Source organism: Rhinolophus ferrumequinum, chromosome 3, assembly GCF_004115265.2.
Source record: "Rhinolophus ferrumequinum isolate MPI-CBG mRhiFer1 chromosome 3, mRhiFer1_v1.p, whole genome shotgun sequence".
Taxonomy (NCBI): domain Eukaryota; kingdom Metazoa; phylum Chordata; class Mammalia; order Chiroptera; family Rhinolophidae; genus Rhinolophus; species Rhinolophus ferrumequinum.
Genome location: NC_046286.1, coordinates 2,077,908 through 2,102,541, shown reverse-complemented (window position 1 = coordinate 2,102,541; position 24,634 = coordinate 2,077,908). Strand labels below are relative to the sequence as shown.

Genomic DNA, 24,634 nt, shown 5'->3' with positions numbered 1-24,634 from the left:
CCATGGGGCCGCAACGACCTTCGCTTTCTCCGGCCTTTGCTGGTTGGGGAACCGTCCACGTCTTTCCACCCCTCCATGGGGTCCAGCTCTCCGGCAGCTGCTCCTCCTGGTCTTCCTGCAACTGAGTGTTCATACGCACAAACTGCTCCACCGCCCTTCGGAGGGCTTTGGCCGACACCGTACCCTGCTCGCTGTGCCATTTGTAGTGCAGGGGATCCAGCGGGGTCTCTGGTCCCACTCCCCACATAAGAACGCAGGACATGGTGAGGCCAAAAAGGAACACCCACGGAGCCATAGGTAGGGGAGTCATACCACTGTATTCTCGCTGGCGGCTGGGTTGGAGACACAGGAAACAGGAGCAACACAATTCTCAACCCTCACTGCGCCGCTTGCAGACTCAGCCACCATCTTCTTGCTAGCCCCCATTTTCTGCTAGCCTAGCCACGGCAGTTATATTCGTGGCCAATGGCTCACTGGTTACAGCTGACGACCAACTAGCCACAGCTGATGGCCATTTGATCGCAGTCGATGGCCATTTACTACCTGAGCCAGCACCTTTCTATGTGAGGCCGAGAGCCTGGAAACTGCTTTTTGGGGCTCTGTCCCCACAGTGCTACTCCCATTTTACAGATGTGCAAGTAGTAAAACCAGGACTCCAACTTAGGCTGACTTGACGTCTAAGCCACATTGCCCAGGGACACGGAGATTGAGTGTGTACTGTGAAAGTATGGTTTATCTTCAGGTCAATTGCCCATTTCAGCCCCCACCCCATTCCACTAAGTGGTGACCCTCCCCTCCGTCAATAAACTGTGGGCTTCTCACAGTTGAGTAGAAGACACAATTTTCTCTACATTGACTCTTTGGGTGGGAATTAATGTTGATAGGACAAGGCACAGAAAGGGACAGGGCAGAAGCTGGAATTACAGCCCAGTGGAGAAAAGCCACCTGTTGGTACCTCAGGCCCCCCCCATGCTCTGTGACCACCAGGGGGCAGCTCTTGCCTTGCCGTGGCACCTTAGTCCCATGTCCTCCGGTTAGATTGCCCTGAGGAGGCAGCCACTCCACGGATGGGAGAATGGCTGAGTCAGTTGTTGTGCAGGGTGGCCTGCGGGGTCTCTGGTCCCGCTCCCCACATAAGAACTCAGTGTGGGGACAGAACCAGGAGTGCAGTTTCCAGGCTCTCGGCCTCACGTGGAAAGGTGCTCACTCGGGTAGTAAATGGCCATCAACTGTGATTGGATGGCCATCAGCTGTGGCTAGTTGGCTGTCAGCTGTAACCAGTGAGCCATTGGCCACTAATATAACTGCTGTGGCTACGCTAGCAGCAAAGGGGGCTAGCAAGAAGATGGTGGCTGAGCCAGCAAGCGGCGGAGTGTGGATTGCAGATTGCAGAGAGGCAGTTTGCAGTTAGCAAGTGAGATTGTTTGGCAGAGACAAGTGGATGGTGGGTTGCGGATAGTGTGGCTCCTGCCTCCTGTGTCTCCAACCCAGCCGCCAGCGAGACTATAGTTGTATGACTCCTCTATCTATGGCTCCGTGGGTATTCCTTTTTGGCCTCGCCATATCCTATGTTCTTATGCGGGGAGCGGGTGCTGAGACTCTGCCTGACACCCCGCATGACACTCAGGATATGGTGAGGCCAAAAAGGAACACCCATGGAACCATAGGTAGGGGAGTCACACCACTATATTCTCCCTGGCGGCTGGGTTGGAGACACAGGGAGCAGGAGCCACACGATCCGCAACCTGCCGTCCACTTCTCTGTCAACCAACCTCACTTGCTAGCTGCCATCTGCCGTGCTAACTGCAATCCGTAATCCACACTCCGCCATGCCACGCCACGCCACGCCACGACCTTGCTAGCTTAGCTATGGCAGTTCTATCAGGGGCTAATGGCTAACTGGTTACAGCCGATGGCCAACTAGTCACAGCTGATGGCCATCTACTACCCGAGCCAGCACCTTTCTACGTGAGGCCGAGAGCCTGGAAACTGCTCTCTGGGGCTTTGTCCCCACACTGTCCTTCCCTGCTGTGTGGCGTGCATGTGTGTCTAAGTGGTTCATAGAAGTAAATAATTTGTTCAAGCTTATATAATGAGTTTGTGTGGCAGCTGGCGTTTGAATCCAGCCTGATTCCAAGCCAGCATTCTGGACCACGAGATTACTGGTTCTCCAAAAAAACAAAAGCTCCAGATCACTGCAGTGAAGGGTGGGCACTGCACAATCTACAAATGTATTGTGAAACAGAGCTAGAAACATAGGCACAAAGGAAAAATACATATTGATATAAAAGGAGCCAGAGAGAAGTGTGTGGTAAGAGGGCTGGGCCCGTGTTTCACCAGGCTCATTACAGGGAATCCTTTTCTATGTGCTGTGTTATCTCACGTGGGTCTGTCATACATATACAAGAGTATGTGGCCTACTCTTTTATTAATCCGTGTATAACCTTGGAGATATATGTAATGCAATATGTCTTTCATTTGTGTCTGTACAAATATATTTTATGTAATGGACACTTTGTGATTGCTCAATAAATGTTAGTTAAATAGTGAATAAAATAATATATGAGTGGATTTACCAGTGGGTAATGAGTCCGTGCAGGATGTTCTAGGCAAAGCAGGCCTCTGTGAGAGGTGTATTCCTTAATGGAGATCTGATTATGAAAGAGCCCGAACTTCTCCATCCGCTGCACTCACTCTGCCAGACCTTGCAAGTCAATACAGTCTGTGTTAAACCGGGTGATAGCTATGCAAATGCAGCTTCCAAACAAAGCCCCTAGCAACCCCTGTCATCACTACCAATCAGCTGGCTCCAGTGAAGCCCTACAATGATACAATTTCTGGAACTGCCCTGGGGGAGGGCCTGATTCCAGGGGAGGGAATGGATGGAATGGACCTGGGCACTGTTGAGCCCTGGGGAGGGGAAGTAGGTGAGCTCTAGGTCCAGGAGGCTCCTGGAGGTTTCTTCTGCATAAAATGTTGGTCTTCTTGAACGTCAGAAGGTGGGGGAACCACATCCTGGTCTCACCCACCTACCCTAGAGTTTACAGACATGTGAGCCCCACCCTCCCTCCCAAACACTTAGGCAACCTGCCCACATGCTGCCCCCACTTCCTGGTGACCCAGATATCACCACCAGCAACAGCCTCTCTCCTCAGAGAGGCATGCATTTCATGCCCAAGGGCCCAGGCAGTTGAGGTCCTTGGCAAGTGATGTGTGAGTCCTGTGTGTCGTAGAAAGCTCCCTACTCCTGTCTGGTGACCAAAGGCTTGGTCACAAGTGGTGGGTCATTTCTCCTCCACCCTCGCCTCCCTGCTCAGGGCCCCCTCGTCAACTGGAACGCCCTTCGACATGGTCCGGATGCTGTTGTTCATCTTTATCATGGTCCATCCAGGTGACAGCTTTCTCCCAGGACCCTGTGGAGTGTGGGGCTGGGAGGAGGGAGGATGGGGGAGGCTGGACATAGGTATCCCAGGGGAGCAGGCTTGGTGGGGGCTGAACATGGACCCTGAGAGGAGGGGCAAGGAGAAAGGAGAGTGGGAGCAGGTGGGACCCTCCATAAAGCCGACACCCAGGGACCTCCCTCCCCCAGTTCTCAGTTCCCTCCATGTTATCCACCAGGGGGTCACTCTCCAGCTTCCATCCCAGGACTCTTTTCTTCTCAGCCACCTTCCTAATAAGATCAAGTTGAAAGAACCAGTAAAATCGGTTGGAAGGAAGGAAGGGCTTAAGGGAAGGGGTCAATTTTTTTTAAAGGGGTTTAATTTGATGAGTTTAATAAGCCTATTAAAGCTTATTATCTGGGTCTAGATATAATTAGGAGTTTGGGAGACCTAATTAAATCTAAGATAAGTTTCTTAGTGAAACTGATTTTAATTAACGGAGACACCTTACCTATCATATATACCCCTTAACTAAATAGAGTGTGGACTCCGGACCTGTAGCTTCAGATCAGCTGGGAACCTGGGGCAAATCCAGGCCCTATTCCAGACCCACTGGATAAAAAACGGGTGGGGCGCAGGGATCTGTTCGAACAGAGACTCCACGTGATTCCAATGAACTCTCAAGTTTGAGAACCACTGAAATAGAATGACTGGTAAATTTCACCAGCTAGAGAATTTAATCAGGGATTTTAATAATTGGCGTAATTCATCAATTTGGATTAAGTTAAATAGGTATCTCAATCAATTATAGCCATGTCTTCACCTGTACATTTAAGTAGTTAATGTTCTTTAACAAAAAACAAAGTAGCAAGGGTGGTATACTGTAGAATGTCATTGGTACTAAAATAATACTTGGAATAACACAATCAACGATATGAACTAGACATCCACATTTATTAATGAGTTTCAATGTCTCTGTGACAGGTTAAATTTCAGCAAGATGTTACTCGTGAATGTAGCTGGAAAATGATGGGAGAGGGTGAGGGTGAGAGTGGGTATAGGGAAGAATTTGAAAAACGATTTAATAAGCAATGTTAAGAAATGAGATTGGTGAAGAGGAAAGGATTGAATGAGGCACCCAAAGTGCTTGTCCCCCTGATTCTCCATGGTGAGGGGACAGCGGGGATGTCCTGCAGGTTCTCTTGTCTTTTCTCTTCGGACTAACTGGGGAGGTGTTTCTCTGGGTTGTCTCTCTGCCCTCAGTATCCTGTGCTCTCTGGGTGTCTCAGCCCCCTGAGGTTCGTACCCAGGAGGGCGTCACTGCCTTCCTGCCCTGTTCCTTCAATGCCAGCCGAGGGAGACTGGCCATTGGCTCCGTCACATGGTACCGGGACAATGTGGCCCCAGGGAATGAGGTGAGGAACAGGACCCCAGAGTTCAGGGGCCGCCTGGCCCCTCTTGCCTCTTCCCGCTTCCTCTGTGACCACCAGGCTGAGCTACACATCTGGGACACACGAGGCCGTGACGCTGGAATCTATGTGTGCAGGGTGGAAGTGCTGGGCCTGGGTGTCGGGACAGGGAATGGGACTCTACTGGTGGTGGAGACAGGTGAGGTGCCCAGAGGGAAGCTGTGCCTCCGTGGCTGGAAGCCCCACCCTCTGTGGCAGTTGAGAGTCCTTCCCTGAGGCTCCCTGCCCTCTGTCCCTCCCTGAGCCCATCCTCGCTCCTTCCCCAGGGTCCCATTTACCAAGCGCTTCCTTTCTACCACCCACACGCAGGACCTCCTCAGCGAGGGGCCCTCACATCCCTCCTCCTTCGGGCTGGATTCTATGCCTTCAGCTTTCTCTCTGTGGCCGTGGGCAGCACCATCTATTACCAAGGCACATGTGAGTGATGGAGCTGTGCAATGGCAGAAGAGGTGGAGGGGCAGTGAGAGGCCCCACGAGCAGACAGACACCAAGGAGGGGAGGCCTGCAGCGCCCAGTGACTCTGATCAGCTCTCCACCAGGCCACTGTCACATGAGAAGACACTGCCACTGCTTGGATGGCCTCTGATGAGTGATTCCAGACTCCAGTGATCCCAATGCTCATCAAGAAACCCCAATAAATCTGTCTCTGCCCCACTACTAACTTCTTATGAGTCTCTGTGTATTTCCTTCTCCGTTCTCCAGATGCCCAGTATACCCCTCTCCAGGTTTCCCTGACTCTTAACTCTCCCTTCTAGTAAGTCTGGCCTGGAAAGGGCCAAGGAGGGAGCTTCCCAGCACCTGTGCTTAGAGCCTCCTCTCACCACCATCCTGGGGTTCAACAGGATGGGCCCTACCTCTTCTAGGTCCAGGAGGCTGAGGCCAGTTCTCCTGAGAAACGGGGGAGTATCGAATCTGATTAGTCCTACTTGTCAATTGCCCACAGACAAATATAATAGTCCCGCCTTATCCAAGGGGGATACACTCCGACCCCCAGTGGACTCCTGAAACCATGAACTGTACTGAACTGTATATATAGTATGCTTTTTCCTAAACATATATACCCATGCTAAAGTTTAATTTGTAAATTAGGCACAGTGAGAGATTAATAACAATAATACAAAAGAGAACAATGAAAACAAATGCACTGTAATAAAATTTATATGAATATAATCTCTGTTAAAATATCTTATTGTATCGTTCTCACCCTTCTTCTTGTGATGATCTGAGATGATACGATGCCTGCTTATGTGATGAGATGAAGTGAGGTGAATGACGGAGGCACGGTGACATAGCATTAGGGTACTGTAAGGGTGACTTGAACACAAACACTGCAGTCCCTCAACAGTCAACTTTATAACTGGGACGGCGACTAAGTGACTAACAGGCAGGTAGCATCTATAGTGTGGATAGGCGGAATAAAGGGATGAGTTACGTCCCGGGCAGGACAAAGCGGGACAGCATAAAATTTCATTCCAATACTCAGAGTGGTGTGCAATTTAAAACTTATGAATTGTTTATTTCTGGAATTTTCTATTTAATATTTTCGGACCATGGTCGACCATGGGTAACTGAAACTACAGATAAGGTGGGGGGTGGGGTGGGCACTACTGTACTCTTTTCTGGCCTTCAGGTGAGCTTGGGTCCCTAAACATCCTTCTCCCACTAAATCACTACTTGACCCCAGACAAGGTGAGAGGGTAAGTCGCTTAAGTTTTGATGGTGGCCATGTTGAATGGGGGCTTGAGATAGATTGAGAAGCCTGAGACACAGAAGGTGGCCAGACCACCGACTTTACTGGGTGAACCACAGGACACCACCCGCCTAGGTTGAGGGCAGTGTCTGGGGGTGCTCAGGTGGTTTTGTTCTGGTAAATGCAGGTGTAGTCGGAGCTAGGGTCTTCCTTGGAGCCTTCCCTTTCTCTGTTGCCAAGGTCACGCCCCTCACCGCAGGGCAGCCTCTGCAGAGATGCATAGTGGAGCTCCTGCACCGAGACCTGGGCCTGGGGCCAAGGGAAAAGGTACTGAAGGAAGGGATGTCACTGGAGGGGCCTCCCTCTCTCTGATCCTTCCCTGTGAGTTCTTGCCCCACCCCCACTTTCTTACCTCATTGCCTCCCAGTCTTCTCGGCTTTCTCTCCCTCCCCTCCCTTCCCCTGTCTTCCCCTCCCTCCCCCATTCCCCCCCACCCGCCCTCAGCTCTTGTTCTTTTCTCTCTTGCCCTTTCTCTAGTGTCTCTCACTCTCTTTCTCCCCCCTTCACTCTTATTCTCTCTCTCTTACTTTTTCTCTTGGTATCTCTCTATTTTTCCCGTGTCTCTTTCATTCTCTGATTTTCTCTCTCACTCTGTCTCTCATTTCTTTCTCTTTTCTGTCTTATTTTCTCTTCCTATCTCTACACCATTTCTTTCCTGTCTTCTGCTCTTCTCTTTCCTCTCTTTCTGCCTCTTATTTTCTCTGTCTTGCTTACTCTCTCATGCTCCAGCTTTCTCTCTCTTCTCTTGCCTCCCACCATCTCAGCCTCCACTGCCTTTGGTTGCCCCATCACCCACTTCCCTTCCCCCAGACTCACAAGGCTCCTCTCCAGCTTCCTCACTGGAAGAAAAGAAGCAGCTCAGCATGGCCCACCATCGGCCTCCCAGCCCTCCTGACTCGCCCCCACCCCCAGAGGTTGGTTGTCTCCTGCTGACTTGCCTGTGGGTCCCAAGGCCAAAGCTCTGGCCTCTCTCTTTGGACATTCTCCCCTCCCCTCTCCCACCAACCCCTACCACCTTCCTCACCAGGGTGTGTCAGGGTTGCTCGGAGCTTCAGGGAAAGCAGTAGGAAAGGGTGGGGGTGGGGACAACTCAGGGTATTGCTGGGGTGACTGAGGGAGGTCAGGGTGGGGCTCACCTCTCCGATGGAGCCAACACAGACAGGCAGACAGTACAACCACAACCAGGAGCAGGAGCACCCCCAGCCCAAAGCCCACATACAGGTAAAGACATTGCTCTGTAGGGAGAAGGGGTAAGTATTAGAGGGCCCCTGTCCCTCTTCAGCTTACCCCATCCTCCTGGTTAGGGGGAGTGTCTCAGCTCCCCTCTCCAACAGTTTTAGAGGCAGAAAAACACTCTCAGAGATTCTTCACCCAACCGTGTTACCTCACCTCCTACCAGAGGGACTCATCCCTCATCAGTTACCTCACTCACACTCACGTCCTCGCGCTCCTCCGAGGCTCCTCTGCCATCCCTGCTGTCTCTGGGCCTCCCTGTGAAGTCCCTTGCCCACTTGCATGTTGGTCCTGAGAGGCCCTGCCCACCTACTCATGAACCACACATACCTCTTTTCACCCATTGCTCCCTGTGCACCCACAACTCTCCCCATGCAGACGGTTACCTTACCCTGCATGAGCTCCTCACAAACTGCCATTGGGTTGGGGACTGAAGACTGGCCTGAAGGTGAGGAAATCTAGCCCAGACTCTGCCAGGCTAAATGTCCTGGGGTGAGTCACATGCCTCAAGTTCCTCATCTGTAAACTTACAATCTTCCCAGGTTGAGGAGCCTCATTTATGTCCAACCCCGAACTAGGCACTTTCCATTTGTCACTGCTAATCCCCATGACAATGTAGGGTCCTGTGGTGCCCACCTCCCTGAGGAACCTGAAACTCTATCACAGACTCTTACAAGTACATCCCGCCTGGAAGTGACAGAGCTGGGGTTCAAGGCCAGCTCTGTCCAGCTATAGAACCCCAGCTCTGTCCAGCTCCAGAGCCCATCCCCTTTCCTCTGCCCCAGACTGACCAGGTGGTTCACAGGGGCCTCTCCAACACCTGACAGTTCTAGGTTCTGGTGAGGGGGCTGATGGAGGAGGAGGAGCCAGGGTCTGCAGTGCATGTGGGGACTGGAGGGAAAGTAGGGAGAACAGCATCCAGTGCCACTTAGCAGCTGAGGCCATTCCCTCAGCTCCAGGGCAAGTCGGGGGAGGGGGATCCCTATTTGGCTGAAGTGGAGAACTGCTTCCCAGAGGCAGACACTGATGGGCTGAAGTGGGGCATGGAGGAGTATCTGGGGCCCCATCACTTCCCCTCAGGCACTTCCTGCCCTATAACCACTGGTTCCTGTTTGAGGGCAAAGAGGGGGGCCCTGTCTGACTTCACCCCAGAACCGGACGTGCTGACCAGAGTCTGGAAACTGAGACGCTCCTGGGTACAAGAGGAATTTTGGGATGTGTGTGTGGCATAGGGTACGGAGCAGAAGCACAGGTGGAGAGGAGGGCCCAAGGTGGCCAGTAAGGGCAGTAGGGGTAGAAGTGGATTGTGTTTAAGTTTGGGAGGAGCAGAGACAGGCTGGACAGAGGAATCCTCCAGGGGGTCAGGAAACCTCAAAACCATACTCTCCTTTCGCTCTTCATAGTCTTACCTCGTTCTGAGGTGTGATTCTCCCCCCAAGTTCCCCCCCCTGCAGGGTCCCTGCAGTCTCCCAGCTTACCAGAGCCTCTGGCCTGCAGTAGTGGGGTGGGGGAACCAAAAGCTGCCCAGAGCTGCCTGGGTGGAGAGGTGTTGCCACCTCAGACATTCCCTCCCCTCCTCTGGCTTTAACTTCTCCCCCAACCTCGGAGCCTCCCCAGCATGGTTAGGAGAGGAAGTTAGGCTTTGAGGGTTAGGGTTATGACATCTTTCAGACTCCTGGGACTGTAAAGCAGCCTGGAGTCCCCTCAGCTCCAGCCAGCCAATGACCCTACAAGTAGTGAGTAACTGCACACCTCCGCCGTGCGCCTTCTCTGATGAACTGTTTCCCAATTCCCCCTCACACTGCATCCACTAAGAGCTCACAAAGCCCCCTGGCTCCCACCTAAGACTGGGGACTCTGGGGGATTTGGGGTGACTCACTTGGTGTTCTGAAGCTCTATCTAGCAGGGTGCTTTGCTAACTGATTAACAAACAGGAAAGTCAAAAGCAACCAGACTAGACCTATATAAGCCCTGCTGATAGATCTAGGATAGAAAGATGATAAAAAGTTGGCACTGGGAAAGGAGGCATGGCCAATTCAGGTGGACTTCCTGCTGGAGGCAGCGTTCTGACATTAAGCACAAAAAGTAAGTAAGGGCATTGGTCTGGGGCCCTCGCGACAGAGACCTGGATGAAGGCCTTTCGTGGCACTGATGGAGAGGAAGATGGGTGCTGGAGCATTGCACACCCAGTCCTTGAGGAGGGTGAAGACCGGGGAGTTAGCTCGTATGGAGGCAAGCTATCAGGAGGATCTCTGGTGCCCCTGCCCGTATGCATTTGCATTTCCTTCTCCAAATTCAGAAAGTTTCTGCTACTTCCTCCCCCTCCCCCATCCACAATGTTCCCCTTGCCCCACCATAGGACAATATTCATTTTTTTTACATTTATTATTAAAAAGTTTAAACATAGAAAAAATGGTAAGAATTGTACACTGAACATGTCCCTACCATCTAGATTCTACAATTAACATTTTCTATATTTGCTTTATCACTTATCTATCAATCATCTCATTTTTTTTGATACCTTTCAGTTTCAAACATCAACATATTTCACCTGTAAACCCTTTACTCTGGTTCAGTGTTTGTTTCTGCCTTTCTCTGAGGGGGCGGGGGGGGGGCGGTTGAGGAAGGCAAAACGTACATGCAGTAAAATACATAAACCTGAAGTCAGTACTAAGTTTTTAAATTGTCTTGTGGAAAAGGCTCTGAAGCCAGACTGCCTGGGTTCAAGTCCTGACTCTACTGCTATTGTGTGAACTCCCACAAGTTCCTTAACCTCTCTGTGTCTCTTAGAGGGTTTTTGTCAGGATGACCAGAATTATGTAGTGTGTAGATCAGTGGTCTCTTAGAGGGTTTTTGTCAGGATGACCAGAATTATGTAGTGTGTAGATCAGTGGCACAGTAGCATTTCCATACATGCTAGTGCGATTTGTATATAAGCTAAATTATTATTATTATTATTACTATTATTATTATCTGAACACAAAGAGATGTCATCAAGAAGGGGAGCTAATTGATGAGGAAGGGGAGCTTCCTCAGACTTGGTCTTTCCTCCTCTGAGCTCCTACTGCACTGTCTACCATACCATTCATTTCAGGGATGCTGCTTGGTGGTGCTTATTCATTTGTCCTTTCTTCACTTGTTCATAAACATTTAGTCACACCTACTAAATGGATGGGGCTCATTCTGGACTGCGAAGCTCTTGGAGGGCCTGCCTCACCGCCCTCCTGTCTGCTCTCTGTACCAAGGGACGTGATGCTCATTCCATCCCTCCTCAGGAGGCAGTAGTCTGTGGTGAGGCAGACTCCCTTCAGCTGCCATCACTGTGGACTCAGCTCTGGGTCTAGGGGCGAGCACGGGAATGGAGGAGGAGGTCAGTCCAGTGTAGGGATAAGTTCTTCTCAGGGACTCGGACATCCATCCCTCAAGACCCCAGTTCTTGACCTCGGGGATGTGGATGCAACCCTCTCTCTAGCACCCACCTTGGGGGTATAGAAGGATTCAGATTGCACTGAAAATCAGGAGTTCTGTGTTCTTGTTGCAGCTTTGCTGCCTGATTTTCTGCAAGCTACCTGCCCTGCCTGGGCCTCAGTTTCCCTCCCTATTGAGCCAGGTCTCTAAAGCTCCCTCCAGATCTACCCTGAGAAACTATCTCTTCACCCCAACTCCTTCCCTAGTTCAGAGAACCCAGGCATCCAGCTGCCCCGCCCCAGCTCTGGGTAAACAGGAAGCTGGGTGAGGGGAGCAGGGGTGTGTGGAAAGTCCCAGCCAGGTGTGTGCGTCTATGGGGAGGGGGTAGCCCCACCCCTGAGATATGAAAGCCCCCCTGCCTGGGCCCTGGCTCAGTTTCCATGGGGGCACTGGGGCTGGAGGGCTGGGGGAGGAGGCACCAGGGGAAAGGCTGCCTCCTGCTGGCTGTGGCAGGAGCCACTTCCCTGGTGACCCTGCTGCTGGCTGTGCCTATCACTGTCCTGGCTGTGCTGGCAGTGGTGCCCCAGGAGCAGGGAGGACTGGTGAGTGGCTGCAACAAGTGCCCCAGAGGGCTGTATGTTGTTCATGCTTACTTACCTCTGGCTGTGCCTAGGGTCTCCTACCTCACCTGCTCAGCTGGCTCCTCTGCCCCCGGTGGGGTTGTCTGTCTGGTGTGCCTCTTCGCTGGCTTTTTCCATGTTCCTGTGATGCTGTTGTATCCTGATGTCTCCAACCCCTTCCTGGGTGTCTCTCCTCTCCTCTTCCCAAGACATACTCCGGTCTCTCTCTCTCTCCTCTAGTACGTCTGCCTTGCCTTGCTTGCTTTCCCTTCCAAGGAGACGGGTGTTGGGCTGCGGCTGGGGGGACAAACCCCAGGCTTAGCGCTTGGATCTACATTGGGAGGGGTGGGGTTGGCATCACCTAAGACTGAACTCTGGCACTGTGACCCCACCCACCCAGGTAACAGGGACCACTGAGCCGGGGGCACAGGCACAGGCCCAGCAGCGATTGGGTAAGAGCAGACCGTCTCCCCTCCAGGGCCCCAGACGCTCGGGACTCCCAGCTCCCATTCATCTGCGTCCCTAGATACTGTCCTCCTTCCTGTCTCCAGGAATCCGGTGTCCCGTCCCTGGGCTTTGGCGCCCTGTCCTCTGAGGGGACCATGCATGGGTGGCGGCCCTGACCCACTGGTGGACTCTTCGCCCATTCCAGGGTTCCAGGAGCTGCCAGAGCAGGATGCAGAAACAGATCCCAGCCCCAAGCTCCCGGCTGCCCACCTCATAGGTAAGGATCTCATAGACCTGAATAGTCCAAGGGGGCTAGCCCACGGTTAGAGCCCCTTTGCTCTGTTATTGCATTGCTGGGTTGGCGACTCGCTTCACCACTTCTCGCCCCTAAAATGCCCACCCTTCCGCCTGTCCCGCGTTCTAGCGTCTTGCTTCCCTCCCGGAGCAGGCAAAACCCGGCCTGGATCTCTCCAGCACACCGCTCCGCACCCCACACCCAGGTTCCCTCAATCCCCAGCTCGTACTCCTTGCAGAGGTAGCACCATCATCCCACCTCACTCCGGGCTCGGTTCCTGCAGGGGCTTAGAACTTCCCGCCCCCACTCCCGTCTGCCCGCCTTCCCAGGGGTCCTGGACCTGGATCGCTCCTCTCGGGATCGGATTCCCGAGAGCCAACCCTCCCGTTTCTTCGCAGGCGCTTGGACGCAGGGGCAGGGGCTGGGCTGGGAGACGAAGAAAGAAGAGGCGTTCCTGAGAAGCGGGACACAGTTCTCCCGCGCGGAGGGGCTAGCCCTCCCGCGGGACGGCCTCTATTACCTCTACTGTCACGTCGGCTACCGAGGCCGGGCGCCCCCTGCGGACGGGGACCCCCTCGGCCGCTCGGTCACGCTGCGCAGCCGGCTGTACCGGGCGGGGGGCGCCTATGGACCCGGGACTCCGGAGCTGCTGCTCGAGGGCGCCGAGACGGTGAGCCCAGCCTTGGACCCCGCCCGGAGACTCTGGTATACAAGCGTGGGGTTCGGCGGCCTGGTGCAGCTCCGGAGGGGCGAGAGGGTGTACGTCAACATCAGTCACCCGGATATGGTGGACTACAGGAGAGGGAAGACCTTCTTTGGGGCTGTGATGGTGGGGTGATGCCCGCCCCGTGTCCCGGGGAAAACGACTGCATGGTGGGAGTGTGTGAATCAGCCCAGATATTGGGGACCCAGATACCAGGAACCCTGTGACTGTGGGAAAATGTAGGAGACTGTTTGGAAACTGATTTTGAGCCTGATGAAAATAAAGAATGCGAAGTTGTAGAGTTGCCAATACAGATGCTGAGATGCTAACATGTCTTCATTCAGGGTGGGTACACAAGTGATGGTTAAATGTTTTCTGTGTTTTTCTGGTTGCTTGAAACAATTCATAACGCTCCGTCTGGCATCTGATCCCTGGGATGGGGGTCTGTGGGTCCCACCCACTCTCAGCCTCTGACCGCCTTTTCCCAGCATTGGCCCAGTTGGAGGGTAGAAGGAAGGGGATCTCCTCAAACCCCAAAGCATGTCCAAGCATCCGGCTTCTTAGAGCCACATGGTCCGCACCACACTTCACTTTTCTCTTGGGTCCCTCCCACCAGTGAGAGAGGGGTTATCACAGTGGAAGGCAAGCACCACTCAGAAAGGCCCAGCTGCAGAATAACCCTGAATATGGCTAAGGAATCAAGCACTAAGGGGACCAGAACTTCTCCCCTGCTGGTTACCTGAATGCCCCTTTACCCACTACTCCATAGTCAAGTCTTCTCCTCCAAGGAGCAAGAATCACAGCTCATGGGGTGTGAAGGGCAGAGGCTGAAGGGCGAGCTGGGAGGGTGTTTGAGAGAGAGGGATGCGGTGAGGATGGTGTCTGACAACGCCATGGAGAAACTGGGGAGGAGGACAGGAGGAAAATCTGATGCCACCTGGCCCTGTGGGGTGGGGAGGTGGGGTTGGGGGGGTGGGTGGAAAGTTCTCACTCCTCTTTCATATTTCAGATCCCCTTCCCATAAGTGGGCAAGTGTGGGGGCCTTGCGGGGAGTAACAGCAGCCCTCTCACCCCATGACTTACTTTCAGCCCCGCTGGAGGAGGCAGAGGGAACCCAAGGCCCTATCTAGGTCACTCCAGTGGGTCACCCCACCCCTGCGGTACCCCACATGGTTTTCCCCAGCCTTGTGTCAACTCCATTTTATTTCTTCACTCTATTCTTCATTTCCCCTTTTGATCAGGATTTTCTCTTAGAAAACATTGTAGATCAAGCAAAATGTTTTAAAGTCCTTCAATGCCAAGTCAGCATGCCTTCCTTGGGTCTATCACGCCCCTTGAAGTGGAGATATGGGCTAGAGACATGCTTGCCATAGATGACTTTATAGTCAGCTCAATATTTGTGCCAATTTTTACATTGAAGCATTAAGAAATGACCAATTAAGACATTATTTTTATATGTCAGTTTTAGAAACCAGTTTCGGGGTGGCCGGTTGGCTCAGTGGTTGGAGCGCGGTGCTTATAACACCAAGGTCGCTGGCTCGAGTCCCACATGGGCCAGTGAGCTGTCCCTCCACAACTAGATTGAAAACAACGACTTGACTTGGAGCTGAGTTGCGCCCCCCACAACTAGACTGAAAAACGACGACACCCTGGAAAAACACACTGTTCTCCAATATCCCCCAATTTGGAGGAAAAAAAAAAAGGAAACCAGTCTCAGTCTTGAGAAAAGTTCAGTTCAGTTAAACAGTTGTCTCTCATTTCAGGAGGTAGTAATGCAGATGGCTCCCAAAGTTAGGCCTATGGTGCCAACAATCAGGTATTTAACAAGGGGCATCTCTATGGAAACGAGAAAAACAACGGTTAGTGGTTGAAACAGACTATAACCCCAGTTTCTGAGTTCTGAAGGCAGCCAGTCAAGAAGATTTCAAAATTTCTGGCTTGAAGATCTTCAGATGGAGTGAAGGTAGGCAGTGACAATCTGATAGTCTCCTGGTTTTCCATTTGAATGCCTCTGGTGATTTTTTTCAGCAACAAGCACAAAGATTGTCTTTATGTAAGCTGTTGTGATTTCTCTGTTGTGATTCCACCTTAGCTTGTGTGGTTTTGGGAAAAGGGCAGTTGTAGTTCTCAATGATTACGAGTCAAAGGATGGGAGAAAAATTGAAAGTGTTAGTTTGGAGAGCCATAGCTAGATATTAGAGTAAACTAGAAGGATTCAGGATCCAGTCCAGTTTACAGGTATGAACAAAACCTCAAAAGATAATGAACAGCACTAGAATCTAATATCCAGAAAGGTATATTACTGAAACATAATTTTTCTCTCTGAAATCACCCTCATTTTTACCAAAGATTAATTTTTACCAAATTAATACTAATTTGCGAAATAAATCTGGTTTTAATAAAGTTGGCCTGTTATTTACATAGGAACAGCAAGAACAGTAAGTACCCATAGAGGCTTTTTAAAATCTGGTTTGCTGGAGTTTTTCATAAGGAATCTTCAGATTGAACTTAAAAGGCCCCTTGAGGCCAGAAAAGTCAAGGTAAGGACTTGGCTATCGGACATGGCCTGCAATCCCTATAGATTTGGATGAGTTGCTGTCTTCTTGAGGTTCCCCAAATACTTGAGGTTTTGCATCTGTCAGGAAGTGACCTTTTTTACTCACCTGAGAACCTGGTAAGCAAAGTACCAGGCTGATAAATCCAATGGTTTTACTGGCTTCCATAAGTCAATCTGGATTCCTTAATGCTGTCTACTCATACCTGAGTCTCTGCATGTCTCTCTCAAATACGACATTTCAGTGAAAACCTTGGTAGCATAACCAGTTTCCACTGTGTGCTGCTACAAGGAGAACAGATTCTTATTAACTTATACAAATAATAATATTGTCATGAAAATAAGAGTACTCATTGAGAGTTTTGAATTCTGGAGGGATCAAGTAGGAAGTAAAAGGTAAATGTGTCAATTCTGCTTATAAAGGTGTAGTTTACCAAATTGCTCTGAGGCATAACTAGCCTGAGAGAAAAGTTTTCCTTATATCTGGAAAAATAAAAGGTGAAAGAACCAGCAATATTTCAAATAAAAAGTCCTAAAAATTGTAATCCTCATCAGTTCATTCAGTCCCATGTTATTAATTCTTGTTGATTTTGCCTTTTTTTTTTTTTTTTCAAGGAGGGCAGAGCTCAAAGTGGCCCATGTGGGGATCAAACCAACAACCTTGGTGTTAGGAGCACTGCGCTCTAACCAACTGAGCTAACCGGCCGTCCTGCTTTTGCTTTTTATTAACAGTTTATGAATCCAGATTTTCCTTAGAGTTCTGCAAATGCTCATCCAATTCAAAGGTATAATCTGGAAGTTTATCAGAATCCTGTATTTCAGAGTGTCAGAGTCCTCTCCCTGAATCTCTCTGAAGATGAAACATATTTGCAAAAAAAATATCAGAGTAAGACGATTCTGTAAATGACAAAGACTTAAAATGACATGGTTAAAGGTATGATTGCAATGCAATTGACAAAGAAATTTGCTTTTTCTGCAACACACAACATTTTAAAATAAATAGAATTGCAATTGAAAACATATTATGACATTGCAGATTCTTAGCATCTTAATATAATTTCTAGAACATTTATCTTAATAATAGTATACACATGCAAGTGTAACATTATTTCTTATTTGATAATGCTTCCCATGTAATTTTAGCATCTCAAATAGGCCTAATTAGTTTATTTTCCCCATTTTATAAAGAAAGAGAGAGAGAGAGATGTCCTTTGAAATGTTTCAGGGATCCTTTTTAAAAATCTCAAAATTATTTTTAGGTTAAGAAAAATACTCTATTTAATTTTTGAATTTTGGGAAGTTTATCAAAAATATCAAAAGTTTTAGAACAATTGGTCAAATAGGATCATAGGTCACTGTGAAATGAAACTTCGTTATCTATTTAATCATGGTGACATTGAAAGACTTCACAGGCAAATACAGAAAGTTAGATAATTGTAAGTAAAATTTAGCTCTTTTAATATTAGGAAGACTATTTAACTAAGCATTAAAAAACCTGATGATACGGAGGACAGGAAATAATTTTAATAAAACACAAAATCTTTGCTTTCCCTTTATAATCTCTTATTAAGAACATACCAATAGTATAGAAAAACTTTGTCCTTTTATCAGAGAGAGAAAACTAATTTTGTATCAGCTTACTTTTGATATTTAAATTCCTTTACTTAATAAATTTCATTTCAATCTTATTTAGCTTGACTACACATAAATTTCTTTCTTGACATTCCTTTTTCACAAACCTTTTACAACTTTCCTTGTCCCTCTTAGTTTGTCTCTTTTAATTCAGAAATAACCAACTTATTTGAGGACAAACCATTTTCTTTTAATTTCCTCAAAAATGCATTTCCATACCTTATATGTTTTTTACTGAAAGCACATTATTTCCTTCCATATTAATTAGAATTCTTAATCCTTAGATTTCTAATGGCAACTAAAAAGTAAGCAATTAGCATTCTTTAGAGTGGCAAATTTATGAATCTATTTTATAACCTCTAGAAACATAGGTTCTTTTACTGGCAACTAATTTCTAATGGCAACTAATGGCAACTAAATTTCTAATTTCTAATGGCAACTAAAAAGTAAGCAATTAGCATTCTTTAGAGTGGCAAATTTATGAATCTATTTCATAACCTCTAGAAACATAGGTTCTTTTACTGGCAAATGTATTTCATAATTTTTAGAAACATCTGCTTCCTCAATAAAGTATGAAACATATTCATTAACAGATCCAAATTTATCTTTTACTTTCTCTGTAATAAGAAGCCAAAAGTAGATAAACTTAGACTTATTTAACAATCAGTGTTTCAGTATTTTATCTTATTTGGAAATGATCTAGATATTCAATGAATTCAACTTGACTCATCATTTAACTTGGCAACACGATAAGGTTTAAAGTTACGAAAAGATTTTGAGAAACTAAGTAGACATATCATAAAACATAAATATTGCTGAAAAGTTCACCTAAAAACTTTTTACCCATCTATATCTAATTATTTTACTTGTTCTAAATAATTATGTTTAGGGTACCTATGAAAATTTCATTATACAAGGTTATTTTTCTTGCTGACAAACTTTGTAACAGAGATAACATGAACTTATTTGACTAATAAACCCAGGTAGAATAAAAGTATTATACATAAATCTGATAACTCTAAAGATATGCCTATTTAACCAAACCAAACTTAAACCAGCTTGAAAAAAACTGTATGAAATATGTCATAGATCACGTGATCCTGAAAAAGCATTTGGGTTATTTTCTATTACATTTTTGAGAATTTTAATGCAATTACTAAATTTTTTAAAGCCAATTGAAACAGAGCTCTTTTCCAAATTAGGAATCCCATCCAGAGGTGGAAAATACCACACAATATGAACACAGAGAGATGCAAACAGAGACCTGATAATTTCGTTTTTAAAATTTCAACCGTGAGACTGTACAGAAAGCTAAACCCCACTAATTTATAACAATTGGAATAAGTTAAGTTTATTCATTTAGATGTCTAAGTCTTTTTCTTATTCATATTTATAGATAAGACAATTAAATTTTGTATTTGGCAAGAAGCCTTGGAACCAGAGTAGCAGTTTGTGCTTTTTTAAAAAACCCTCATTCCACTTCCCCCACCCCCCGCCCCCTTCCTCAACTTTTTTTCTTCACTCTTAGGAATTGAGGATGGTAAAAGATAGGTAGGCACTGAACTGCTTCTAGAGCTGGATTTCTGGTTACACAGATTTGTAAGGCAGTTGCTGTCAATTCCCCAAAGAATTGGGTTGTAACTTAAGTGACATTACAGGTTGATCTACCCATCCAACTACATCGTTCCTAATTTGCTTCTTTCCTTGTGGGTACATAGTTTCATTTCAGTTTAGGGGAGGAGGCTTTTAAAAAATTCCCATCAGGCTTTGAATCTTTAGTTTCCAATTTTGCCAAATTTCTGATTATAGTCATTAAATTCTTTGAAATGTCAGGTTTCAGGGGAGAAACCATAAGAAATTTTAAAGCACCTGCTCAGATGGCCAAAGTTTCTTTTAGGATCCTTTTAGAGCTGTTTTTAAAGTCAGTTTGTCTTTTAGAAGCTTCTGCATATCAATAAAAAAAATGCATTCTAATTGCTCCAAAAGGTTTGGAATTCTCTCTTTAAGGGAGGGTCTCTGAGGGAGACTTAAAGTGTTCCACTAATGGCCATTAGAGTTTTACATTATTTTGCTAAGTTGGTCTATTTTGTGACAAAAAGGCACAAGAGAAGGGACCAAAATGTTAGCATATATATAACTAGCTAGAGTCCCTGAGGAAGCAACTTTATGGGAACTTTTTAAAGGGCCCCACGTTAAAAGTAAATTTCCCTGAAAGCTGTCATGGCTGGACAAAAAGACAAAAGAGATGTTAAGGCTATTTTGAATTATTGAATTTCTTGGAGGCCTCTAAATATCTATTGAAAAATGCTTCTCATTCAGTTTGTTGAACATTTCTAGGAGTTTCCAGTTGTGTATGAAAAATCACTAATTTTGGAATCTCAAAAGATCCCTAGCTTGGCCACTGCAGTTCCAAGTTATCTTTTGTATCTGAGGTCCATTGGTGAAAAACACTTACTAGAGAATGGACCATAAGTTTTGAACATAAATCCAGCTGGTGTACAGATGAGGGTTGTTTTTCTGTAGCGGATTTAGACAGAGGACCTCCCATTACAAAAACTGGTACCCAAGAATAAAAATTCTGAACCTCAACTGAAGGAGAGAGGTTCAAAACCGAGAGAACTCACCACTGAAATCCTGGAGCTGACAGAGCACAAAGGGCTCAAGCAGGTGCCTTGTTCAAATCCGATGGTGGAGGCAGAATTAAAGCAGAACATTCTTCAGAACCCACTGCTGCCACCATAATGTTGACTGAGCATAAATGTATCAGGAGTCTTTGACTAGTAATAAATGATAAAGATTTATTCAAGGATCTTAGGGTTTTCAAACTGGAAACACCACTAGGCAATATCCAGAGTGTTCTGAGGAAGAAAGAAAGGCTGAGGGTTTTTATAGTAGAAAGTGCATTCTTGAGAAGAATCAATATTGCATTTTCAGCCTCTGGATTGGTCCCAGATGGTAATCCTCGAGAAGACTGGTAGTCTGGATAATGGATGTCAGGCAGTCTGGAGGGTGCATGTCAGGTCTGGATATATGAACATTCTTTCCTTAGTTTTTTCAGGGGGTAATCAAAAGGTTATTTGGAGGTTTGATGTATATCCAGACATTGACACAGGACTGGAAAGTTTAAAAAGTTTAAGTTAAAACAAGAATAGAATTATTTCCTCATACCTCTACCTACTTGATTTTAATAATTTAATGGCTTGACTATAGTAACTCCATTTTATTTCTTCACTCTGTTCCTCACTGTTAACCCTGGCAGGGAAGAAAGCTCAACTTCTCAGCCCAGTGGGGCTCACATTCCTGGGGCCTTCATTTCTGACTTCATATTTGTTTTTGACTCTGTGTCCAGAAGAGCCACTTGCAGGGTGTGCTTTTCTCTTTCCGATTCACCCACCTCACGTCCCTCCTCTCATCATTGGCCAAGAAAATCAGTGAAACCACGCTGGTATGTGGACCCTTCACCAATATCTTATTCCTAGGTTGTTTTTCTTCCATCTTTTCAATTCCACCCACTGAAAGATGGAAGGGGACAGAATGGCTGGGGTCTGGATAAAGGGAAAAAGCCAAAATTCACTGAGTGCCTACCATGCCAAGTGCTATATGCTAGGTGCTCTGAGGTAGCTTATGTCTCCTGTTTTGTAGCTCCTCTGTGGTGGGTGTTCCTATCTCCATTTGACAGATGAGGTTCGGTGACTGGTTTAGGTTGCACAGTTAGGACAGCGTTGGCTGGGGGGCCCTGGATCTGGTGATTTGGAGTCCAGATACCTGGATGTCTGGAAGTTCCTTGGCTGTGATTCATTCAGGTGCCAGAGAATGTGGCTCCTCCAGGGCTCTCTCTCACAGACCACAACAGCCGGAAATCTCACCTGAGCACCTGAGCTGCAGGACTTCCCCAGCTTGGATTGGAATTCCCAGAGTTGGAAATTCCCAGCCCCAAGGGAGAGGTAATTAGGTTCAGGCTCCAGTTTCCTGGGGGAGGGGCATATTGTGCCGGGCTCGGTTTTCTGTAGGATCTCCTGAGTCCCAGCCATCTAAGGCGTGGGGACTGGGTCCAGGGACCGTAAGCCCTGTGGAGAGAGGATTTCAGGGAGTGGCCTCCCACCCCCAAGGAGAGGTCAATGCAGAATTAACTCCTAGAAAGAGACCATGTTTCTTTTCTAAGCACACTTTATTTCTCGCCACTGACCAGTAGGGCGGTTACAGATACAACTCCCCTGGGGAGCAGAGGTTCAGCGATGTAGCGACAGTCAGTCACCAAATCCACATTATTTCGACAGCTTGATCACATAAATATTTTTTAAAAACATAAGCAAAAGGAGGCACAGAGACCAGAGGCCAGGTGGGAATGGCCTACAGTTCAGCTCCGTTTTCACAGAAAACATCTCTGAACCAAGGCAGCCTCTGCGTTGGGTCTCCCTCGAATAAATACTTTCATCAGTAAATAAATAAATAATAAATAAATAATAAATAATTACAAGTGCAAACATAAATAGAGGGAGCTAGCCCTGTAGGGGAGGGGCTGGGCTCTCCATCTCAAGGAAGAGTCAGGAAACATTTGAAGAAAGAGAGGCCTGAGGCCAACTCATGTTAAGTTCTAGGTAAGATCTTCTCAAGGGATGTTTGAAGTGTTCTGGCCAGAACTAAGGTTCTCTGGCCTCCACATTTCAGGCATCTCTGGTTGCGTTCAGGGATCCAAACCTAAGACCCCTACTGCATTCTGGAAGTCCCAGTTTGAATGCTTGGTAGTGGGCAGTGCCCCATTGTCCAGGCCACATATCTGTGCACCCTAGGTTTCTAAGTGTTGTTGAAAGTTCTAAGCTTGGTGGCCAGCCCGAGCCCCTAACTCCCTTCCTAAACCAGAAGGGGATGAGGGGGTCTGAAGGAGTGGATAATAAAGGGACTAAGGTGGGTGAGGGTAGACACCCTGCTCCCTCACAGGGCAATGATCCCAAAATAGACCTGCCCGGGTTCGGCAACATCGAGGTACTCAGGCAGGTTGATCTCAGCGCTGAGTCGATCACCCTTCTCCAACTGGAAGACCCCTCCCAGGTAGATGGGCTCGTACCAGGGCTTGGCCTCAGCCCCCTCTGCGGTCTCCCTCTGGCAAGGGCTCTTGATGGCAGACAGGAGGTTGACCTTGGACCGGTAGGAGACGGCGAAGCGGCTGACGGTGTGGGTGAGGAGCACATGGCTTTGAGGGCAGCCTTGACCCTTGAAGAGGACCTGGGAGTAGATGAGGTACAGCCCGTCCAAAGGCACCACCAGCTGGTTGTCTGTCAGCAACATGCCATTGGTCAAGAGGGCATTGGCTCGTCGGCTCAGCCACTTGAGCTGTCCCTCGGTTTGGGGGTTTGCTGGAGGGAGGAAGAAAGGGAGGGAGAGGTGAGTCCATGTGACCCTGTCAGTTCCACTCTCCACATCCTGGCCTTCAAGTTCTTCCCACCCCCCACATCCGGTTCCTCTCCCCTCTGTCTGTCTTCCCATATCCCATCTGGCCTTGAGGTTCCGAGTATCCCCCTCAAGGCCTGTGCTGTTCCTCCACCCTTCCTTTGAGTTCAGCGAGTTCTTCTCACACTGTCTCCAAGGTCTGTCTACACTCAGCCTGGGTTCAGCCCCACTTCCCATCCCTCCACAGCATGTCTGCTTCTTCCCCCCTAGACTCATCCTCAGAACTCTTACCTACAACGTGGGCGACAGGCTTGTCACTTGGGGTTCGAGAAGACACTCCTGAGGAAGAAAGAGGAAAGAAAAAGGTGAGACCCTTAAGCTTCCAAGAAAATATCCTGCTACTTTGACCTCCATTTCTCATCCCCCAAAACCACAATTCTAAATTTCCAGGACTAATCCCCGCTTCACTCAAACCCAGAAGTAGGAGAGAGGCTTCACAGACACTTACCAAGTGTGTGGGCCAGAGGATTGATGAACTTGAGGTCAGCTGGGAACTGTTGGAGAGAAGAAAGAGGATTAGCATCAGAGCAAGTGGCCCCTAAAAGAGAAAGAGTCTGGCTGCTTATCTAGTTTGTATTCTCTGTCTGATGTGTCTAGTTTTCTCTCTCCAATTATCCATTTATTCATTCATCCATCCATTTAACAATTTTTCATTGAGTGCCTTCCACATGCCAGACACCCTATTTTCATCTTTTCATATCTCCCATATCTCATTCTATTTTACCATCTTTATTCATATCACTTGTTTTTCCCCATCTCTCTACCCACACCCCACATCTCTCTACATATCTCTCTTTATATGTGTATCTGCTTGCTCATTCATTCATTGTTTCATTCACTGATTCAACAAATATTGAGAGAGCACCTTCCATGTGACAGACACTGTATCTCTCCATCCTTCTCTCTCTTCCATGATCTCTCTCTACCTCTCTTTCTGTCTCCCCATCTTTCTCCACATTTTCCCTCCCCATCAGCACACCTCTACCCCCACCCCATCTCGCACACTCTTTCCCCCCACATTTCCTTCTGGGTGGGAGAATGAGGCAGGTCTGGTGAGGCACTCACCTCTTCCCTCTGGGGGCCGATCACACCGAAGTGCAGCAGGCAGAAAAGCGTGGTAGCTCCTGCCACGAGCAGGAAGGAGAAGAGGCTGAGGCACAAGCACCGTCTGAAGCCCTGGGGGCCCCCTGCCTTCTTGGGGAGCGCCTCCTCAGCCAGCTCCATGTCTCGGATCATGCTTTCAGTGCTCATGGTGTCCTTTCCAGAGGGGCTCAAGTCCAGCTGGGAGATGGTGGATCCCTGGTGCAGTGTGTATTAGAGGGAGAGAATCGCCCAGCTGCTTCTCTGGGGGCTGTGTCCTCTGAGAGATTATTTCCAGGGGAGTCTGGAGTTGCTTCTCTCTCTCCTGGTTAGTCCCCTGGTGTCCTCGCTGGGGAGCTTCTGCTGGCTGGCTGTGCAAACAGCTGCATTTATAGCCTGGGGTGAGGAGGGCGGGGAAAGGCTTTCATTCAACCAGCGGAAAACTTCCTTGGTGGAGAAACCCATGAGCTCATCTGGAGGAAGCGGTAGTGAGCCCTATACCTTCTGTCTCGGTTTCTTCTCCATCGTGAGGGCGGGAGTTTGGAAAGTTGGGGACACCCAGGCATCAAGGATACTTCCTAACCGCCCCACTTGGATTCTTAGGGGGCTTCCTGG

General features: G+C 48.1%; 4 protein-coding genes across 8 annotated transcripts; 2 read left to right on the top strand and 2 right to left on the bottom strand.

Moving 5' to 3' along the window:
- Positions 1–3,122: 3,122 nt before the first annotated feature.
- Positions 3,123–6,655, top strand: NCR3 (natural cytotoxicity triggering receptor 3). Its single transcript, XM_033103054.1, has 3 exons — positions 3,123–3,391; positions 4,644–4,988; positions 5,159–6,655. Exons 1-3 carry the CDS (start codon positions 3,349–3,351, stop codon positions 5,272–5,274), a joined length of 504 nt encoding a protein of 167 aa, XP_032958945.1. The 5' UTR covers positions 3,123–3,348; the 3' UTR covers positions 5,275–6,655.
- Positions 6,045–9,301, bottom strand: LST1 (leukocyte specific transcript 1). Of its 4 annotated transcripts, XM_033103055.1 has the most exons (5): positions 8,224–9,298; positions 8,038–8,141; positions 7,736–7,834; positions 7,416–7,438; positions 6,051–6,848 (listed from the first exon to the last, which is right to left on the bottom strand). In XM_033103055.1, exons 2-5 carry the CDS (start codon positions 8,114–8,116, stop codon positions 6,699–6,701), a joined length of 351 nt encoding a protein of 116 aa, XP_032958946.1. In that variant the 5' UTR covers positions 8,117–8,141; positions 8,224–9,298; the 3' UTR covers positions 6,051–6,698. The 4 variants fall into 4 exon arrangements, with proteins under 4 accessions (XP_032958948.1, XP_032958946.1, XP_032958947.1 ...); XM_033103057.1 differs by lacking the exon at positions 7,736–7,834 and having other exon boundaries at positions 6,045–6,848; positions 8,224–9,300; XM_033103056.1 differs by lacking the exon at positions 8,038–8,141 and having other exon boundaries at positions 6,065–6,848; positions 8,224–9,292.
- Positions 9,302–10,896: 1,595 nt separating this feature from the next.
- Positions 10,897–13,608, top strand: LTB (lymphotoxin beta). Of its 2 annotated transcripts, XM_033103051.1 has the most exons (4): positions 10,913–11,842; positions 12,261–12,312; positions 12,513–12,584; positions 13,001–13,608. In XM_033103051.1, exons 1-4 carry the CDS (start codon positions 11,681–11,683, stop codon positions 13,438–13,440), a joined length of 726 nt encoding a protein of 241 aa, XP_032958942.1. In that variant the 5' UTR covers positions 10,913–11,680; the 3' UTR covers positions 13,441–13,608. The 2 variants fall into 2 exon arrangements, with proteins under 2 accessions (XP_032958943.1, XP_032958942.1); XM_033103052.1 differs by lacking the exon at positions 12,261–12,312 and having other exon boundaries at positions 10,897–11,842; positions 13,001–13,310.
- Positions 13,609–21,661: 8,053 nt separating this feature from the next.
- Positions 21,662–24,375, bottom strand: TNF (tumor necrosis factor). Its single transcript, XM_033102747.1, has 4 exons — positions 24,005–24,375; positions 23,388–23,433; positions 23,171–23,218; positions 21,662–22,845 (listed from the first exon to the last, which is right to left on the bottom strand). Exons 1-4 carry the CDS (start codon positions 24,188–24,190, stop codon positions 22,424–22,426), a joined length of 702 nt encoding a protein of 233 aa, XP_032958638.1. The 5' UTR covers positions 24,191–24,375; the 3' UTR covers positions 21,662–22,423.
- Between the last annotated feature and the right edge of the window lie 259 nt (positions 24,376–24,634).

Excerpts from the sequence above, each read along its gene's own strand:
- LST1 (XM_033103055.1), bottom strand. The coding sequence starts at position 8,116 with ATGCAAGTGGGCAAGGGACTTCACAGGGAGGCCCAGAGACAGCAGGGA. Across the intron at positions 7,835-8,037 it reads CCTCGGAGGAGCGCGAGGAC|AGCAATGTCTTTACCTGTAT; the intron begins GTGAGTGTGAGT and ends TTCTCCCTACAG. Across the intron at positions 7,439-7,735 it reads GTGTTGGCTCCATCGGAGAG|TGAGGAAGCTGGAGAGGAGC; the intron begins GTGAGCCCCACC and ends CTTTTCTTCCAG.
- TNF (XM_033102747.1), bottom strand. The coding sequence starts at position 24,190 with ATGAGCACTGAAAGCATGATCCGAGACATGGAGCTGGCTGAGGAGGCG. Across the intron at positions 23,434-24,004 it reads TCGGCCCCCAGAGGGAAGAG|TTCCCAGCTGACCTCAAGTT; the intron begins GTGAGTGCCTCA and ends TCTCTCCAACAG. Across the intron at positions 22,846-23,170 it reads GCCTGTCGCCCACGTTGTAG|CAAACCCCCAAACCGAGGGA; the intron begins GTAAGAGTTCTG and ends TCCTCCCTCCAG.
- NCR3 (XM_033103054.1), top strand. The coding sequence starts at position 3,349 with ATGGTCCGGATGCTGTTGTTCATCTTTATCATGGTCCATCCAG. Across the intron at positions 3,392-4,643 it reads CTTTATCATGGTCCATCCAG|TATCCTGTGCTCTCTGGGTG; the intron begins GTGACAGCTTTC and ends CTCTGCCCTCAG. Across the intron at positions 4,989-5,158 it reads TCTACTGGTGGTGGAGACAG|GACCTCCTCAGCGAGGGGCC; the intron begins GTGAGGTGCCCA and ends ACCCACACGCAG.
- LTB (XM_033103051.1), top strand. The coding sequence starts at position 11,681 with ATGGGGGCACTGGGGCTGGAGGGCTGGGGGAGGAGGCACCAGGGGAAA. Across the intron at positions 11,843-12,260 it reads CCCAGGAGCAGGGAGGACTG|GTAACAGGGACCACTGAGCC; the intron begins GTGAGTGGCTGC and ends CCACCCACCCAG. Across the intron at positions 12,313-12,512 it reads ACAGGCCCAGCAGCGATTGG|GGTTCCAGGAGCTGCCAGAG; the intron begins GTAAGAGCAGAC and ends CGCCCATTCCAG.